Raw genomic sequence first — 19,687 nt, forward strand, 5'->3', positions numbered from 1 at the left:
CTGCTTTACAAAATTTTCACCCACACTTTGCCGAAAAACTAAATTTAAATTACTACTTTTTACAGGCCCTTTTGAATCACAATGAAATAGTCTCCACGAACATCAACTTTCAACTAAAATATTTCTGCAAGTGACAAGACGAAAAACAAAAGGGTAATTGTTTATTATACCCAGGTAACTAGATAATTAAATTATACTCAGAATAGGCCTTAATTGGGAAGTTGGTATTTCCGATTTATGGCCGGCTTTTCCCCGAATTTCGCCTGTGTGGCGTCGTAGACCAGTAAAACGGGTAGTTTTATTATGGTGCGGCACAACGGGGTTCTACGCTACATGAAAAATTAGCAATAATAAGTGATATTGAAAAAGGAACTTCTCAGGCGAATGTGTGTTTAAAAATGGAGTTAAGAAAATCCACTGTATTGAATATTTGGAAGAATCGCGAAAAAAATCAAAATGATTGGAAACTTAACGACCAAAAGAAGAAAAAAATGCGTTTGTCTTCACATCCTCAGGTCGACGAAATGTTTGAAAAATTCAAGTGGTTTCAACAAAAGAGGGCAAACAATTTTCCAGTAAGTGGGCCGATGTTACAAGTCAAGGCAGAAGAATTTGGAAAATTAATTGGCGAGGAGTTCACATGCAGCTCTGGATGGATTGACCGCTTTAAAAAAAGGCATAACATTATTGTGTTTGGAAAAATATGCGGTGAGTCGGCTTCAGTAGATAGAAATATTACAGATGACTGGTTGGCTCGTGTTTGGCTTCTAATAAGTAATGACTATACATACAGAGAATGACATATTTAATGCTTAATTAATTTACGCTAATGCTTCTGGAACCGAGAAACGAAAATTACTCATTATAGGTAAGTTTAAGAGTTTTCATAAATGTAATTTGAAATTTTAAATTCGATTAGAATTTTTAGATTTGTTTTGTTGTTTAATACATACTGTGGTTTAAGTGTTACGAATACATTCTCTGTTGTTTCAGGAAAATTTCAAAATCCCCGGTGTTTTAAAAACGTTAAGACTCTTCCTGTGGACTATTCTTGGAATAAGAAAGCTTGAATGACCTCACTGATTTTTAAAGATTATTTAAAAAAGTGGGACAGAGAGCTCTTCAAAGAAAATCGAAAAATGTTATTGCTAGTGGATAAGTGCCCGGCTCATCCGGAAATTAGACTCAATTGTATCAAGTTAGTTATTTACCACCTAATGTAACATCAGTTCTACGGCCCATGGACCAGGAAGTCATTTGGAGTTTGAAACAAGTTTATAGGAAACAAATGCTGATGAAAATAGTGGAGACTATGGAAAATACTACCAATATTCACAAAAGCATTACTATTTTGGAAGCTGTAAATTTGTTAAGTCTTGCATGGAATGAGATTTCTACGCAAACGATCCCTAATTCTCTTCGTCATGCCGAGGATAGTAAAAGCAACAGTTACTACTACTATGGAATCCGATCCTGAAGATGACCTTCCACTGGACGAGCTGATGAGAATAAACAAATTAATGGTTTTAGAGGATTTCGTTAATGTCGATAAGAACGTTACTGTAAAAAAAGAATTATCTGATGCAGACTTGGTAAATCAAACACTTCAGGAAGAAGAAGTTGAAGATATTGAAGATGATACAGCAGAAGAAACCACAGAAGAGGCTCTTAACTGTGTACAAATATTACAACGTTATTTTCTACAGGAAGAGAACAGCACTGAAGTGTTTTCAAAATTAAATAAACTTAAACTTATTTTGCAGAACAATTATATAAAAAAGCACTCGATTCAAAGTAAAATATTACTATAGTATGCACAATTTTTAATTAAATTGTGCATACATAATTTGTTTCATCTTATCAGATGGACACTCGGGTATAATGAAGTATATCTCTTGGTCCCCTCAACATAACGTAGTTGCAGATTACACTGTAGTTGGTTTTGTCAGCATTTAATATAAGCTTGAAAGAATCTAGCCAATTTTTGATTAATGTTAAACCTAAAGATGTTTCTTTACGTACTTCTTCCCAAGTTTCACCCACAAAATTTTCAAGTAAGATATCTGTTAAAGAATTTATATAGACCAAGAACGGTACCCTGTGGTATTCCTATCAGCATCTCTGAGGAATCACTATAGATATCATTAATTTTAGTAATCTGTTTTCGCCAGATTACTTTTAAAAACACAACCCCTCTGACACCATAAATATTTAGGACATTAAGAAGCTTTTCATGAGGTACCGTGTCAAAAGCCTTGGCTAGATCAAGAAATGTTGCAAGGCACTTTTTACCTTTATCGAGGTGTTTCATTATGGTTCTTGTGACCAGGAGTGTAGCATCTGAAGTACTAATACTTCAATGACAAGTTTCTCTTTTTTTTACCATATTTGCACTTTGGAGCATTAAATTGTTAAATTTTACATTTCATTCATAAAAAAAGTTACTATTTTGCCCAGAACCTTCAAAAATTAGGTATATTTATTACGTTCATATTTTTCAATGTGTAACAATATCTATATAAAGAAAGTGTTTCAGGTAATCGACGGGATGATCCTAAGGGAAAGTCCCAGCGAAGTATGGTCCAAAGGTCCCCTGCCAGTACAGTTAGTAATCGGTTCAGCCGCACAAGCGGGTAGCACCGAAAAACTCCGCCTGAAAAACACCAACTGGACCGAAACCCTCGTCAGGCACCACGTGAAAGAGTCGATAATCGGCGCTCAGAACCTCACCAATGACGCCCTAAAAAAATACACTTCGACTTACTGGGGCTTAAGTTCGATGGTCACAGATATCCGGATAGTGTGCCCTTTAGTATCCATTTGGAAAAACATGGATAACGTTACGATTTACGTGGTGAACCAGACCCGTGGCCTGGACAAGATCGCCGATATCGATTCGGATATCGACGCGATTTTGGGTCGATACGAGCCTAAAACCCCTGAACAACGGAGGTATTTTTCAGCGATGCAGGGGCTGTTTTATCACTACGTTTGGCACGGTAAAATCGACGAAAAGGGACTGGGTAAGAACGTTCTTATTGTCGATCAAGATGTGGTACCTAACGCGACTTATTCGCATTGCGAGTATTGGACTTTGAAGGGTATCGTGCCCAAATACGCCGCTTTGGATTAATTCATGTTTGCTGTGCGTTTATCTTCGAGTAATATTTACTTACTTATTATATGTAATAACGATGATCGCTATTTGCATTATCAGGTAAAAAGTAATTAATTTATTTGTCCAGGCAGTTAGAGCACTTTCAGTTTACTCCTTTTCAATGACCAAGAATGTACCATTTTTTTGACCCAGAAGGCATCCTCGCGTTCATTGGAGGAATCATGCCATGTTTTTAAAGACTATTGTATTTAATTCGAATGAAAAATTTTTAAAATGAATGAGGCTATGAGGCGCAACCCCGAAATATCTCTACGACTTATGTTAATGTTATAAGAAGCATGTCGCAATATTTTTGCAAAACAATCGCTTATTAATAGTTAATTAACTTAATTTTCAATAGTACATTTGTATTTAGTTAAAGAAACTTACTAGATTTAACTAATTAGAAAAGGAAATTAATCTGAATCACAAATACCCTGTGCCTGGCCGAAGATCTCGCACCACCACGCAATTTCTTCATTTATCACAATTTTTTGCATTTAAATGGAAACGTTTCGATGTTTACTCGTTGAGGTCTGCGTCAAGGCAAATTTTCCTATTTTTGGGGTTTACGGTGCACTAATGGATTTAATTTAATTAATATTTAACTGTTGCATCACTAAAGTTTTTCTTAATGCCAGGAAGAAACAATCAAAAAAGAAATGACTTAAAGCACCTGAAAGTATAATGAAATATAAATGCCCAAATGCATTCATATATAGATCCCTATTACCTATATACTAGATCTGTCATCATTTTCTTTTGCACGGAACCTGTAAAGAGGAATGTTGTTTTGTATAAAAGTAAGTTACCGGATCATATACACGGTTATGTCCCACAGAAAAAAAATTAAGTAAAGAGAACATTCTCAATTTTGCCTTTTCATTGCATTTGCTCTTGAAAATTATTCACTGATGCTTCAGTGTATCGTATCTTAGTTTTTTAATTAAAGGTAAATGAACTCATTAGTTAAAACTTCCTAGGAATATTATTTCCAAAAATACCTGTCATTTTAAAAGTTTTTGAGGTACAAAAGTTGGTAATACCTTAAAAGGACACACCTGTGACTGGAAACTTATTAAGGTATCTCAAGTGATTTCGAAAATATCCCAAAAAAAATTAAATTGGGGACCACTCAAGTTTTTTTTGTTGAGGGATTTTTCCAGTTAATACGCTAAAGTATTTCATAATGAATTATTCATTTATTCCAAGCAGCTGAGGGATTTTCTTATCTTCACCTGGTTTTGTACATCAAATCCATAATAACACCTTTCTTTTCAATAGACCGAACTGTAATGGATGCGAGATATGGTAATTAACGTGTGTGAAGTGTAGTGTGTTTTCTCAAAAGTTAAAATTAGTTCGTTTACAAAAATGCCTCTAATTTCTAAAGTTTTTAAGGTACAAAAATTGTTAATACCTTAAAATGTTTACCCTTGCCAAATTGGAATTTCTATTATACCGTACTAGAGAAAATGTGTGGTTGTTTTGGAAACTATAGTACACAAATAGAAAAAGTGTTAAATTGGGTCTTAAAATTAAACAAAGTCTTATATTTATCCCTTTCTTTAGACTCATACATTTCCTACTAGATACATAGGTCTGGGTTTCAGAAATTAGGCAAAAAATTCACAAGTTTTACAGTAAAAATTAATATTTATACAAATTTAGTAAAACATTAAATAGAATATAAACATTTGTCTAAATTTTGCACTGTATACTAACAAGGTAATTTAATTAGGAGCTTAGTTTTAAAAGGAACAAATTGTGTGAAGTAGAATTTATACAGGGTCTTACAAAAAGTTATAGTATAAATGTCAATAAAAATTTAATAAAATCACCAAGAAATTGGAAAACCTTAAAACACTTCCTACTCAAATTACCAGTAATGTTTTTTAGTAATTGTTATAAATTAAATAACTATCAAACAAGTTAAAGCTTTCTATATTTTTTTTTGGAATGCAAGGATCTATGATATAACAAACATTTTTATGTTTATTTAAATTAAACATCATATGACAGTATAAGTGCAAACAGTTGTTTCCAATGAGTACGTTTTCTCGCATATTCTTCTAAGCTAATGTAGTAACAAACAAAGACAAGCTTATCTCAAAATGCCTTAAGAATTGGAGGGAAAAAGATGCAAGGTAATATCATGTCTTAGAGTCCATGGGCATGTGGCATAAAAAACACGTTTTCCAGTTTATTTAATGTAGGCATAGTGCAAGTAGTGGTTTCCAATTACTAACGTTTTCTTCCACATACTCCTGGACTAATTTAGTAACAAACAAAGACATACTTATCGCAAAATGCCTTAACGTTAGAAAAGATAAAGATGCATAGTAGCAACGTATCTTGTAGTCCTGGGACCTGTGACGTAAAAAATCAATTTTTTCATCATACAAAATGATCATTTTTAATTAATAAATAAAGCAGTTTTTTTACAATACGCCTGGACTATTATAACCACAAACAAAGACAAACTTATCACAGAATGCTCGGACGTTGAAAGGAGAAAGGATGCACAGCAGTAACAACATGTTTTATAGTCCGAAGGCATGTGACTAAAAAACGCGTTAATATTTTTTCAATTTCATGATATATGAATTACATTTTTACTATTATACAGGGTCAGAAGGTCTTTCGGCACTTAATGGCCAAAGGACCGCTCAAATTTTTTACAATTTAATTAATGAAATAAATAAAATAGGCCAGCGAAATGTCCATTCAATTAGGCGACCACTGATTAGCCTAATTTGCTAAGGGTCTTTTTTCTTAGTAACTTTCGTACTAAAAAACGTGGACTATATTTTTTTTATTTTACCTTAATACATCCTAGATAGGAAACTGCCATAAGAGCCAATAAAACACTGAACCGTCAATTCAATAATTTTACTATTAGTCCTGATCGGTCAACCTAAAAATTTCAAATTAGATTTCCAATCATTGGTTAGCCCAATTTGCTTAGGGTTTTTTCCATTAATGATAAATAAAACATAACTTTCGGTACTAAAAAACCTGGTCTGTATTTTTTTTATGTTACTTGAGGGGACACACCTTTGATTAGAAACTCGTTACGAAATCTCAAGTAATTTCGAAAATATCTTAAGAAATGTAAAATGTTACGAAATAAAAAAAACTGGGGACCACCAAATTCATTTTAGCTAAGTTAGTTTTCTAGTTTCCTATGTTAAATCCATTACTTTTGATTATACAAGAAATTCCAGAAATATATCAAGAAATGCGTTCAAAACTGTAAAAGTTCCTTAAAATTTGAAATCCGTCGGTTAACAAAAAAGCGTCTAATTGTAAAAGTTTCTTAGGTACAAGAATCGTTAATACCTTAAAATGTTCGCCTGGAAAGGACCCACCTTTGACTAGAAACTCGTTGAGGAATCTCAAGTAATTACGAAAATATCTCAAAAAGTTTAAAATGTACAAAAAAAAACTGACTCATAATCAATAAGCTCAAACCCCCTAGAAAATTGCATATAAGTGTGACAAAGACGATAAAATAAATGATTGTTTACAAGGCAGCATAACATACCTATATATATATTCTATCTTTGTTCAGAAGTAGAGAGAGGCAAATACTTAAATTCACTAGATATGCTTAAAGACGATCCTCTTTGAAACACTAAAATTCTCCCTTTCTGGTGAAAAACACAAACTTTGCTTCTCAAAACTTCAATCTATGATAAAATTGCAAGAATTAATTTAGTGATGCCATCTAGCAACGAGGAGAAAAGGGTCGTTTAGTCTTTTGCGTTACTCTTGACGATTAATATTCTAAAATAAAGCGGATTTTGTATTTTTATGGGTAAGGGAGTAATTGCACTCATAGCCTCAAATAATATGAGTCCAAATTTAGAGCTTTTCGTCTTAAAACTAACCAATGATTTTCAATCATCCTCAATCCTCATTTTCGCTGCTATTTGACTGCTATATAGGGTGATTTAAATATTCACCCTGTTTCGTATATAACACAGGGCATATAGGACCACGTCATATCTTTCACTTATATTGCTTAATGTAACACTAGAGTGAACTAAAACGCCCGCTAAGTGATATTTATTATAATAATATACTCTTTTAATAATTAAATAATCATTCTTATGTATATATATATAAATCTTATTTCAGCTCTCTTTCTTAGTTATAAGTTATATATAGGTTAAAGCAGTTGTATATAATACTCAAAAATCGAGCCTCTGAACAAGCCTAAAGGTAAGTTATTGAAGAAATGTGTGTATTTTTGGTATAATATGTTTTTTTTTTAAATATTTATATACACTTTTAAGCTTAAACCACTGGTAGTAAATGATTTTCCATTTTTGAAAAACTATAGGCATTAGTTTAGAATATTCAGCGTATTATTTATTTTGATCTCAAGGGAAGTTAGGTTTTTTTTTTTTATTAATAGGAAATTTTGGTCCTCGGTGCCAAAAAAATCAGTATTAAATTTCTAATTTGGATTTTATCAGTAAATCTAATGTATTATGACAAATTTTTTATTAGATTTACTGGTAAATAAAATAATTGCAAACTATAAAACATTTCCTTATTTATTATACTAATATACAATGAATTAATATTATACTAGAATTTAGGATGTTTATTATAAGACTGTTTTTTTTTTCTCCATTATAATGTATTTAGTTATATTAAATAAAGTTGTAATTCTAAATAAATTTTGATGTAACAATAAACGATATTTAAAGTATTCAGTGATAGATCTTAGTTTCCCAAAATTCGTCGATTTTAAACTGTAAGTACTACTTGGCTTTAACTTTGCTTTATAGGTTTATCAATAAAATCCCATGGAAATTATTGGCATGTTCATTCACTCTTTCTTTCGGTTGTATTTAAATGAAGTCGAAAAATCACCCTGGATTAAGGGATGTTCAAAAGAGCGAAAATTTCATAAAGGCGCTTGGACTAAACCGTTCTTCGGACAAGGACAGCTACTAGGCACCCATGCGTTAGAAGGAGAATAACGTAGTGGGCCGTCGCACAGTAGAACGAGGCAATGTAAATAGGTGGACATTGGCGATTTTTAAAAATTATAATTTTCTCCGATCTATTTTATATTTTTATAATATAAACATATTGTTGTTTTTAGAAAATACCGCCATATGGTTTTGGCTACCTACACGGTGGAAAAAAAGTATGTGATTTCAATGGTAAAGTCTATTATGTTAAATATGACAAAATATTAACTATTTTATTGAGTTGAAGATTTTTTAAAAATTTTGAAAAATCTGCCGATTTAACCGTCATAGATCAAACTTTAATAAAAAACTTTTACATTATTCTACGAGTATTAGCGTCTGGAGAAAATATTATTCCAGAAATGTATGGATGGTACTACATGCCGGCATCTATACACAAACTTCTCATGCATGGAGCCGACATAATAAGAAATTTTATATGCCCTATAGGCAATCTTTCAGAACAAGCAGCAGAGGCGAGGAATAAACATTTTCGCCATTACAGAGAGTTCCACGCAAGAAAAAGTAGTAGGATATTTACAAACGAAGATATTTTACATAATCTAATTCTCTCATCAGATCCATTCATATCTACCATAAGATTAAAAGCTGATAACAAAAAACTAACTATCATGACAGAAGAGGCTCTTTCCCTGATTAATTTGAAAACTAAATTTATTTAACTAGTTTCTTGTTATGTTATGAGAATAATAGGTATGGTATACTTTAGGCAAAAATGTAAATTGTCTTTGTCAATTCTCTCTATTCTGATTGAACATCAAAACCAGTGAGTGAGTGCTAGTTATTAAACTCTATTGCTCTTGGAAGAAATAATAAAATATTAACTCTTCATATGTCAAAACTCTTTACCGTATGTAATAAATGATTGAAAATAAAGAAGAAGAAATTTTGCCATTTCTGTTTTTTTTTTTTACTTTGTATAAATAATATCAGAAATCGAAAATCATTCTCTTGTAGCAATTTGTCTTCTTGTATAGCGTCCGCGTCCTTATCTAGCGTTCTCAGAATTTTAATCGTAGGTTCTTGCCAGCAATCAGTTTTTGGATTTTTCATAAGAGGTCCTCATGAAATTGAGTCTTATAAGAAATATTTGATTTTAAATTAAAGATATTAAGAAGCTTTTATGTGATTCATTGGTCCTTTCACAATGTAATTACTGTGATGTAGTGTATGGCTGGTGTCTTGATTATGAGGATAGGGGTAGACTGCAAAAGCTCCAAAACTCTTGCATTCGACTAATATTTGGCATTCGTAGGAGAAACCGCATTTCCCATAAACTTCACGAACTTGGATGGCTTAATATGCATAATCGAAGAATTGCTCATTCTTTAACATTTTTTTATAAAATTTTAATATATCGTAGTCCGCCCTATCTCTATCAAAAAATAACTTTTAGAAATGATGTACACCATTTAAATTTAAGAAGAAATACTATTCTCATTCCGAGACATAAAACACAGTTATTTAAACGATCATTTTCTTACAATTTTGCTTATCAAATAAATTCTTTAAATTTGGATCCGGACCAATTATTAATTTCTTGTAATACTTTTCGTAGGAGGATGATTGTAAATCTAATGAATCAGCAGGGTATATAATTTAAGTTCTTTTTTTTTTAACTTTTTGAATGGTTGTTTTCTTAAGTAATTTATTGCAATTTTTGGTATTGGGATCATTTTATTTATTTATTTATTGTCTGCAATAATTTTTCTATTTTTTGTTATTTAACAAAAAATTTAATCTGTTTTTTGGGTATTTGCAGTGTGTATTGTTTTGTTTTGTTTTGCTTGATGTTAAACTGTCAAATTTAGAATTTAGAACTCTTATGTAGTATTATGTAGGTTTATTAGGTATAGGATTAAAGAAAAAGCTGTATTTAATCAGTTATTAGTTAAGCGTTACTGTTAATGAGCGTTACTGAAATTACCATTTTTTTTTTAATGAAGTGTGGGGCCACAATGTTAAAGACCAGAATCTGCCATGGCAGAATTCTGAATTTGTAGGCCTTTTATTTGCGTAAATTTATTGCTAGATTTTGTAAACTTGTATTTTTTTTTGTTTCTTCTATGCAAATAAAAAATATTTATTATTATTATTATTATTATTAAATAAAGATACCGAGTTGCAAATTACTGAATAGAAAATAAAACGGTCATTTCAACAATGTTAGAATCGTTTACGGCTTTAAGAAAAAACAAAGTTGATGATGGTTGACAGGAACCGAAACGTCGAATTGGAATTCTGACAGTACTACCTTATAAAGGTAAAAAAACCTACACAAAAGCATTTCTCGTTTTTTATAAACTTTTGACATACAGTCAGAAAAAAGAAAAAACTAAAATGTTAAATATCCTTTCTTTTGCGAATGTATCCAGAAGGTCTAAGAATATTTTTAGTTTCTTATTTAAGTAAGCTTTAAAATAAACAAATTTGCCAAATTTAAACTACACATTTGCTATACCTTACGATTTTTAAATCGTTACGATAAACCTAGAATCTTAATCACCCTGTATTACGTCAATGATTTAATGAAAATTAAAAAAAAAAAAACATCTTATACTGTTATCAAACAAAAATAACTAATTCAAAATAATAAGACCAAAAAGTTATTGCGAATGTCCGTGTTTTCCTATACTTCGATGTACTGTGCGTCGCTAAAAACCCTGAAAACGTTAGTCCGAGCGCTTATGGTCTCCATAATTAATATGACTTAATTTTTAAATATCCTTTTAATTTGAAAACAAAAATACAGTGTATAGTACTAGAATTAAATATTAGATTATTTGACTTATTCTAATAAATTAAAATATAATTAATGTATTGCCTTAATTTTAAACAGTCTTAAGTATAATCTTTTGAGCCATACAAAAATTATGAAAGTGTTTTAAATAGAACGTGAAACTATATTAAAAAGTAACAAAAAATAACATAATATATAAAAAAAAAACACAATTTAAGACGATGTGGCTGAACCAGTGGTACTATTCAGGCTGCCAGTACTAGTGTCTAAAAATAAAAAAAATAAAATTATATCCTATTTAGAAGCTTCCCAGGCGAATCAGACAGAGATAAACATACAAGGAAAATAATGTGTCTGACATAGATGACAAGATCCGTTTTTCACCATTTTTTTTTGGTTTGTTTATACATTCACTATTTCTACTTTTTATAATGGTCTTAGTTGACTTAAAGGTAATAAAATAAAAATTCCAGGCACTTGTATATGAAAATGCTGGATGATGGTTGATAAAAGACGAATCTCAAAGTAAGCAAAGAAACGTGGACTAAAACCATCTTAAATTAAAATAAGAAATGCAATCTGCACACCCTTTTTTATTAATCAAATTAAACAAATCCATACTTGCCAGGTGAAGGTTCTTGCTTAGGCGAAGCGTCTTCAGTCTGTTCTGCTTCGGCTGCTGTCGAATCTTCTTGGTTTCTATGCAGGTACTCGTCAACCTAAAAGCCAACAAAATCGCAATTAGAACCCAATAAGGTACTACCTACTCTACCGTAATAGGTACCTTATGCCTAACGTTTTCGACAATAGGCTCCACAATGGGCTCTACAACGCTGCGGGTCTTCTCAAAGGCCGGCTCCAACACATCTTTGGCGGTTTTAACCGCGGGCTCCACGTAAGATTTAGCGGTTTCCATCGCGGGAGTCACGTACTCTTTGGTGTTTTCGTAGATCTGTAGAAGAATCTAAATAAGGAGGGTTGGTTTAGGGTGACGATGGTGATGAAACGGTTATTGGGGTGATCAGAGTAATGAGAAACGATGAATGAACCAATAATAATAATAACTCACTTCTTTAGGTGGTAGTTTAACGGCGGGCACTTTGCTCTCAACGTAATCCAATCCGGAGCACAGCACCCCATCAACTTTCTTGATTGGCCCCTCCAGGTTTTTGATAACCGGGGTGGCATAGGGTTTGGCGATATCAACCGCTTTAAAGGCGGTATCTTCGGCGGTTTGTAGGGTCCAATGGGTCACGTTATTGTATTCCTTGTAAAATAATTATAATTATATAGATAAAATTGGGGAACAATTATGGTACCTACTTTGACTTTTTCATAGAGGTTGTGCGCGGTCTGGATAGTGGATTCGACCATCGGGAGTTTGGCAACCCTGTTCACAGACTCCATGCAGGTAATAGGAGCTACGGCAACGGAGTTTTCTTGGTTGGTATTATCAGCCGGTGTAGACATGTTCTAGAAAATAGTGTTTGTCTGAAAGTTGCATTGTTGAATTAGTGGAAGAATTGAGAACTTAAAAACACTGGTAAAGTTGGACATAGTGATTTACTTCGAGCATCTCACCACTCCTTTAATGATATTAACAGTTTGTACTGTTGAAATAGGCTTGGGACGCCTCGTATATAGTATAACTATGTTTATTAATACGTATCATCACTCTTGATTTAAAACGTTACTATTACATGAATATCTTTGTTAATCGGCTCTCGTGCAGTAATAATATAGCTATTTTTAGAAAAACCCAATAAATTATGTTTAATTCAATTCAAAGGTCGAAAACCTGCCCTGTCCCCGCAGAACAGGTCATACTAGAAAAAAGTTAATTATCTCATAACGATTAAAGTGCGTGCGAGTGTCGTCTGGTTCCCAATGTATTTTAAATGGGTTTTTATCATATAAGGTAAAGTATAAACAAGTCCAAAGTTCAAGCAGTAAATGATAACGAGAAAAATACAATAAAGTTGAAAATGTTTAATAATTTAAATAAAAGTATAATATAGGCATCCAGTGTGAAGTAAATGATGGTTGACCAACGCAACATTAAATGAATTTTTTCATCGATATTATAAGAAGCAGCGTTGAAATTGCCGATATACGCAATAATCGTTTCGACATTGGTTTTATGTTGTTATATCTTTTTTTTTTAATTTAACCTTATAAAATTAATTAAAATCGCTGATTGTTATTTTACAGCAAAGCGATTAGGTTTTTAAATGAATGTAGTAGTAATTGGTTCCAGTTAGTCCAAGTGGTTGATTAGTACATTGTGGATGGGTTCAACTCATTGAAAGAAATGCAACCTAAAGTTGATAAGAGAGAAAAGAACAACGGTAGACACAAGAAAAAGTCAAAAAATCACGATTTTAAACATAAAAATCCCTTTTAAGCGTCATGGATAATCTACCTTCCAGGGGTAATTTTTTGTTGTATAATAATATAGGAAATACTCGTATTTTCTTAAACAAATAGTTTTTAGCAAATTTTAATTAAGACATAGAAATCATCACATATGGCTACGGACTAAATAGTAAGAGAATCATTAACAACTTTAATAAATAATAACAGACCGACGTTTGCTTTGCATCTCCTTTTAGCGGACTTTTAAGATCCACACAAAAAAATCAACGTATGACAATTGTTGTTTCATGCTTAAAATTCTGTTTTTTGAAGTTAGGTGAAATTAAGTTAGCAATCCCTTATCTATGTTAATTTATTATTTCTCAGGATAGAATAACTAAATAGTCGTTAAAATTTAAATAGTCCTTAATGGCCCTAAAGTATCTTTACGTTTAAATAAACCCTGCACGACTTGTCACAGCCTGTCAAAATTCTGAAGGGAGATTTTTAATAGAATTAGGACAAAAGTCTAAACCTCTTATCAGATTACTTCAAAATGACCAAAAAAGGCACAATAGTATTTAAATTATTATTCCAGGCTTTCCATGTAACTCAAATACCTGTGAGAAACTTATAGCTAGTAAAAGAGTTATTCCAGACACACAAATGCCTGGAATAAAATGCTGGAATTACGTTAGAATTAAAACAAAATTCTAAAACTCTTATCAGATTACATCAAAATGACCAAAAGAGTTTTTAAATCGTTATTCCAGGTTTTTCAAGTAACTCAAACGCCTGTGAGAGACTTATAAGTAGTAAAAAAATTATTTCTGGCACACAAATGCCTGGAATAAAATCCTGGAATTACTTTAGAATATTTAGAATTAAAACAAAAGTCTAAACCTCTTATCAGATTACTTCCAAATGACCAAAAGAGGCACAATAGTATTTAAATTATTATTCCAGGCTTTCCATGTAACTCAAATACCTGTGAGAGACTTATAAGTAGTAAAAGAGTTATTCTAGGCACACAAATGCCTGGACTTCAAACGTCCTTAATATCCTGGAAACACGATATTATTTATGTTTTCATATATTCAATGGCCCTGGATAATACCAATCTGGGTTTTCGAGTGTTTTTAATATTCCTGAAAGAAATAAGACATTATTCTATCAACAATATTTTGCAAATTATATTCCAGGCATTGCACGTACAAGATGTTACTTTTCAGAGACACCAAATTGTTGGTTTTTGGTTGTCTCTGTACTTTTACTACTTCTACCGAAACCCATAAAAGACATTTCTATTTGGTGAAATCACAAATTGATGTCTCCTCGACATAATAGACCATCAGAAAAAGAAACCAGCACGAAATTTCATCATATTAGAAAAAGAAAGAGTCATTACACTTGTAGGAATGTATGGAAGTATATTTGAAAATCAACAAACTGATTCTATCTCAGTAGCAGCAAAAACCTTAATTCTCCTTCATCCATTGCTAATTCATCCTCAATTAGACAAAGAATATGGAGAATCCTCTCGAAGGTTTTTGAAAACATTAAAAAGCTTAAGATCATCACCCAGAAACTTATACATAGGTGTGTAGTTGTATATTAATATTATTTATTTACCAATAGAATCCATTTACATTGTAAGTATAGAAATATATAATAAATTCCATTTAAGTTTAGTGAAAAGTATCAGCAGGCCATTAGTTCTGCGAACCAGTCATGTAGTTGGTTCATTCATGCCATAGTTAGTGAGTGTGGTGAAATGGGATTACAAAGTTAGTGTCCTTGATATTTTAAGAAGGAAGTCTAAATTCAAAAAGTGACAATAACTGAAGTATTCATTACTTAATGTAGAAAATATAAACCTAAAAGGATTTGTCTTCAAGTCTAGTGTAGCCAAATTTCGATCCACTTCTGAATGCAGCAATTCTCAAAAATGTATTCTGGACTGACCTATACTCCAAAATTGGTCTAACAAGAGAGCATTAAAGCATTCAAGTCCACACTTGACCTCTGAATGAAACCAAGCACCTTCATTGCCTTATTTGTAGTGTTCATGATTAATGTGACCCTCAACAATAAGTTTGAATCCATCCAGATTCCCTCTGTTTTAGAGGAAATTGAAACATTATAATCACATCAATTAAAAATTTCTGTATTTCTGTTTGAGTATGCAATAATAGTGCAATTGAGGCGTCCGGTTTCTAAACTCTCTAAATCCATTTTATACAAAAAATGAGGTAAGGGCCCTGCTGCCGTCTATAATTGCTTTTTTATCTTTCTCTAAATAATGTCTGCACTAAAACTTCTTCAATCCAATAAAAATTATATGTAATATTTCGGCCACGGTAGCAGAACTCTCTCACTCCTTCCTAGATACTATTTCAAAACTCTTTAGGTCCTTTCATTTATTCCGTTATCAAAACTGCTTACATCCCATAATAAAATATTATATTATTGTCGTACGGTTTCAAAACTGTCTTAATTCTGCAATTTGTTTTGATTTTGTTTGCCCGCCTTTAGTAAACATCGGACTGCAATACAGTAACGATTTCATTTTCGTTTTGTTATTTTTCACGTTTTTTTTAATAACACAACTTATAACAATTATTAATTTACTGTCAGTAAAGCGTTATGGAGAATTATTCTATTATAGTTATAACACCTGGTAAAGGTAGAGAAAAAAAATAGCAGATCTCTCGAAATGGAAATCTACACAAAAAGTGCAGGGTCAGTACTCATGTATTTATGTAATTAGTTAGGTACATAAAAGTACGTTTTTTTGTATATACAGACCCAAATTGCTTCCAAGTCTACCAAAATGCAACCATAAGAAGACCTTTGCTTGTACTGATCTGACTAGGCAGGAAATTTCATGCATGCTTTTATCAAAATAAAACAAAGATTGAACAGGAGAATTTTATTCTGAAGTATACTTCCCAAAATGTTCCGAAGAGACGCCGTCCAGTTAAAGGTACACGCAGCAATTCAATTTCTTTATCTTATTTTATTAAAACAAAAAAAGGAACACTGTCTGTGTTTGCAGCAATGCATTTCTACCAATTCTTGGAATCTCAAGATTTAGAGTTCAGAATTTGAGCAAAAAATTCTTATCAGATAATTGTCCTCCCAAAGAAAATCGGGGTGGTGACCGAAAAAGCAGGCATTATGTTCAAAAAAAGTAATAGGATAACACGAGAAATAAGTCCGAACGTCAATATATGGCAAGTGAACTGAGTATTAGGAAACTTTGGAAAATATACTGTAGTGAAAATAAAGATCTAATAGTGAAATATGATTACTTCAGGGACATTTTTACCCAAGATTTTAATATAAGCTTTCAAACCCCAGCTACAGATGCATGTTCTGAATGCATTAGCTTAAAATGTCAAATTACAGCTGCTTCGAATCCTGAAACCAAGGCAGAATTAATGTGCAAATCACGAGTTCACAAACTTAAGGCCAAAGCATTTTATGAGCTTCTTAAACAGCCAGAAGATAATACCATTAAACTTAGTTTTGATTGTCAAAAAAAACTTGGTGCTGCTGCGCGTTCCAGACCAGTCAGTCTATTATTCAAGACAATTTTATTGGTATAACTTTACCATATGTGAAGGTCATTTTCTAAGGCAACATAATCAAAAGATACTGTAACTTCTTACACTTGGACCGAGAACATAGGAGGAAAGGGATCTAATGAAATAGTTTCAATGGTTAATCACAAATTGTCCACACTTAATCTGGCAGAGACTAAGTGGATTAAGCTATTTGGCGATGGTTGTCCTGGGCAAAATAAAAACTCCATCATGATTGGCATGCTTATGCATTGGCTTTACTTTACAGAAACTTCAGTTCAAGAGATTCACGTAATATTTCCCATTGTAGGACATTCGTTTTTGCCACCTGATAGAGTCATTGGCAGAGCCGAAAAAAAAGTTAAAAAGAAGGAAGTTATCCTTGATCCACGAGAATATCGAGAAATATTATCTGATGGTGCGACCGTACTTGATCTTGAAAAAGATTTTGATATCTTTGACTGACATTGAGGTCTGTATTAAGCCACCTAATCAATGGCATTTCCAATTTTCAACTGCAAAGAGAATATCTATAAAGAAACAAAACCAACAAGCAGGTAAAAGTATTGTTATTAAAGGAGAAGTAAACTTTAGATCGGATCTTGGTACCTATAAATCGGTGCTAAAAAAAAGGAAAAACTTTATTTTAATAAAGCCTGAGCCGTTGCCAAAAGTTCATTCTATTAAAGAAGCTAAAATTAAAGATGTTGATGCTCTTTTGAAAAAACATTTTGGATTGGACTGGAGATATACACCAAACGAAGATTTGACTTTCTACAAGAATATTATTGACAATAATAGTGCGATAGAACAGGAAGACAATGCGAATACTGAAGATGTCATCTATAATATTGAAGAAGACGATGGGCTTTGAATTGAATTTTATTTTGTAAATTAATGAAAATATAACTTTGTAGGTAACACTTTCAAAATATTTTGCATTATTTCATAAACTATACGGATCATTTATCACTTTCGGGTTTTCATAACTCTTTGAATCCACTGTTTGTTAACAAAACTCGTTACATCCAAACTTTTTTATCAAATTGTTTCTCTAGTAGTACACCTAAAAATATGTTTTTTTGTCAAAAAACCTTATTAGAAGGGTCCTATTTTCACATATAATAAATTTTATAAATGTATTTTAAACAGTTTTGATACTACAGGTTTTTTACATTTTCTGTAAAACTGCTTATCTTGGATCTAGAGATTTTTGAAACCCGAAGCAATTGAATACTCAAACCTGTGAAACTTCCGGCAGGTTAAATTTTTAGGTTATAAACTTTAAGGGACCAAATATTATGGTCTTAACATCCAAGATTTCAGGGCAAGCAGTACTGAGCTCTTTAAACCAGTGTTCCATATTCAACAATGGGTAAGATTGCAACAAAAGGGATTGTGGTGAGGCTAGATGCAGAAAGGAACTTAGCACAGGTACTGCTAAATCATTTATGAACATTGTCTGTAATAAATACAAAAACAATGAGGTTGGGATGGAGTTCACCTTACAAATGTATTTAAAAATACTTGGCTTTAAGTAGTCAATAAAAGGGAAACTCTTGAAGAGATTGATTATTTGGGAAAAAATGGTTAAAAGATAAATATAGTACATCCTAAATAATAATTATTCATTTGGTTTGGTGGAAGATGGACCTATATTGAAAAACATTTCAAATACATTTAGTAGTAAATAGGCGACTCAAGAATTTTTGAAGAAACATGAAGTGTACCTATAGTGAACTGTAATTTATAAGTATAGTTGCAATTATTATTTATTTTTTAGTATTTTTAATGAAAGTTAAGAGTATCTTGTAGCTACTCTTCGCCTTTGTAAGCAAATAGGCATTATTGTAACATTTGCTGAATAAAGACATTTTATTATTATTTTCATGAATCATGGAATGGACCAAATTGCTGTACCATAAGAACATACTATTTTCAAATTACCTGCATATTACTTTATATTTAATTCCTTCAAGTGGATTTGCGAACAGATCAAAAAAAACCTTTGAAACAAGCAAAAATTTGATATGAGTTATAGAGGGGATTTATGTATTTATTAGCTTTGAAGTCACATACAAATACTAACTTAAGATACAATGATGTAGTTCCTACTCAGTTCTGTTTCAGTTTATTTTGTATTATTGTTTTAAACTGATTCAGACCAGCTGGATTAATGTTAATATATGAAGGGTATGGGTTAAAATATTGAGAGAATTTATAAATGGGAGAATTCCAGATGCCAAATTGCTTGAAAAACCTTCCATGAGCCTTTAATTACCATTATCAAGACACTGTAGTGAAGAGACCAAATAATAGACCGATATTCCAATATTGGCAAAAGTTCTAGTAATAGAGTTATTAATTAGGAGTGTTTTTCGAACTTTAAGTTTTAAAAACCATGACGACTTTATTTTATTTATAAAGCCGTAAAACTATTGAGATTTTTGACCTTAATAGTATTGTCTTTTAAAAATGTTTACTGTTCCCTTGTGAGATCTGTTCTAGACTATTCAAGTACCTGGTATTTGGTAACCATTTCATAAATGTCATATAAACAATTTTGAAAGAATTTAAAAAAAGGTTCTATATGGTTTATTGCATATAAAGTTAAAATTCCTTGCAGATGAAATTAATTATTTTAATATACTGCAACTATGAAATTTACAATTATTGAAGTTGTTGTATAATTAAAAATTGTGCGATTATACCATTTAAAGTGAATGACCTACAAACACTTGTTGACATTTTTGAATTATTAATTCCTGTACAACATGACAAAATGCATGTTGCAACATCTGATAATTATTCTCAGATTGAATCTAAAGAAAATCTT

General features: G+C 31.8%; 3 protein-coding genes across 3 annotated transcripts in view; 1 reads left to right on the forward strand and 2 right to left on the reverse strand.

Moving 5' to 3' along the window:
- Positions 1-10,261, forward strand: part of LOC126741621 (neurotactin) — a 34,635-nt gene extending 24,374 nt beyond the window's left edge. Inside the window, exon 11 of the mRNA XM_050448132.1 lies at positions 2,537-10,261. Within this exon, the coding sequence (XP_050304089.1) occupies positions 2,537-3,133 (597 nt within the window). The 3' untranslated portion in view covers positions 3,134-10,261. The remainder of the gene's footprint in view (positions 1-2,536) is intronic.
- A 622-nt stretch (positions 10,262-10,883) lies between these two features.
- LOC126741625 (lipid storage droplets surface-binding protein 1-like) lies at positions 10,884-12,379 on the reverse strand. Its single transcript, XM_050448137.1, has 5 exons — positions 12,233-12,379; positions 11,979-12,176; positions 11,694-11,873; positions 11,535-11,628; positions 10,884-11,175 (listed from the first exon to the last, which is right to left on the reverse strand). The coding sequence occupies exons 1-5, from the start codon at positions 12,377-12,379 to the stop codon at positions 11,123-11,125; spliced, it is 672 nt and encodes a 223-aa protein (XP_050304094.1). The 3' UTR covers positions 10,884-11,122.
- LOC126741623 (interaptin-like) overlaps positions 12,232-19,687 on the reverse strand; it is a 30,014-nt gene continuing 22,558 nt past the window's right edge. Inside the window, exon 8 of the mRNA XM_050448133.1 lies at positions 12,232-12,382. The gene's annotated coding sequence lies outside the window, so the exon portion shown is untranslated. The remainder of the gene's footprint in view (positions 12,383-19,687) is intronic.

Source organism: Anthonomus grandis, chromosome 10 (assembly GCF_022605725.1).
Source record: "Anthonomus grandis grandis chromosome 10, icAntGran1.3, whole genome shotgun sequence".
In the NCBI taxonomy this organism is placed as follows: Eukaryota; Metazoa; Arthropoda; class Insecta; order Coleoptera; family Curculionidae; genus Anthonomus; species Anthonomus grandis.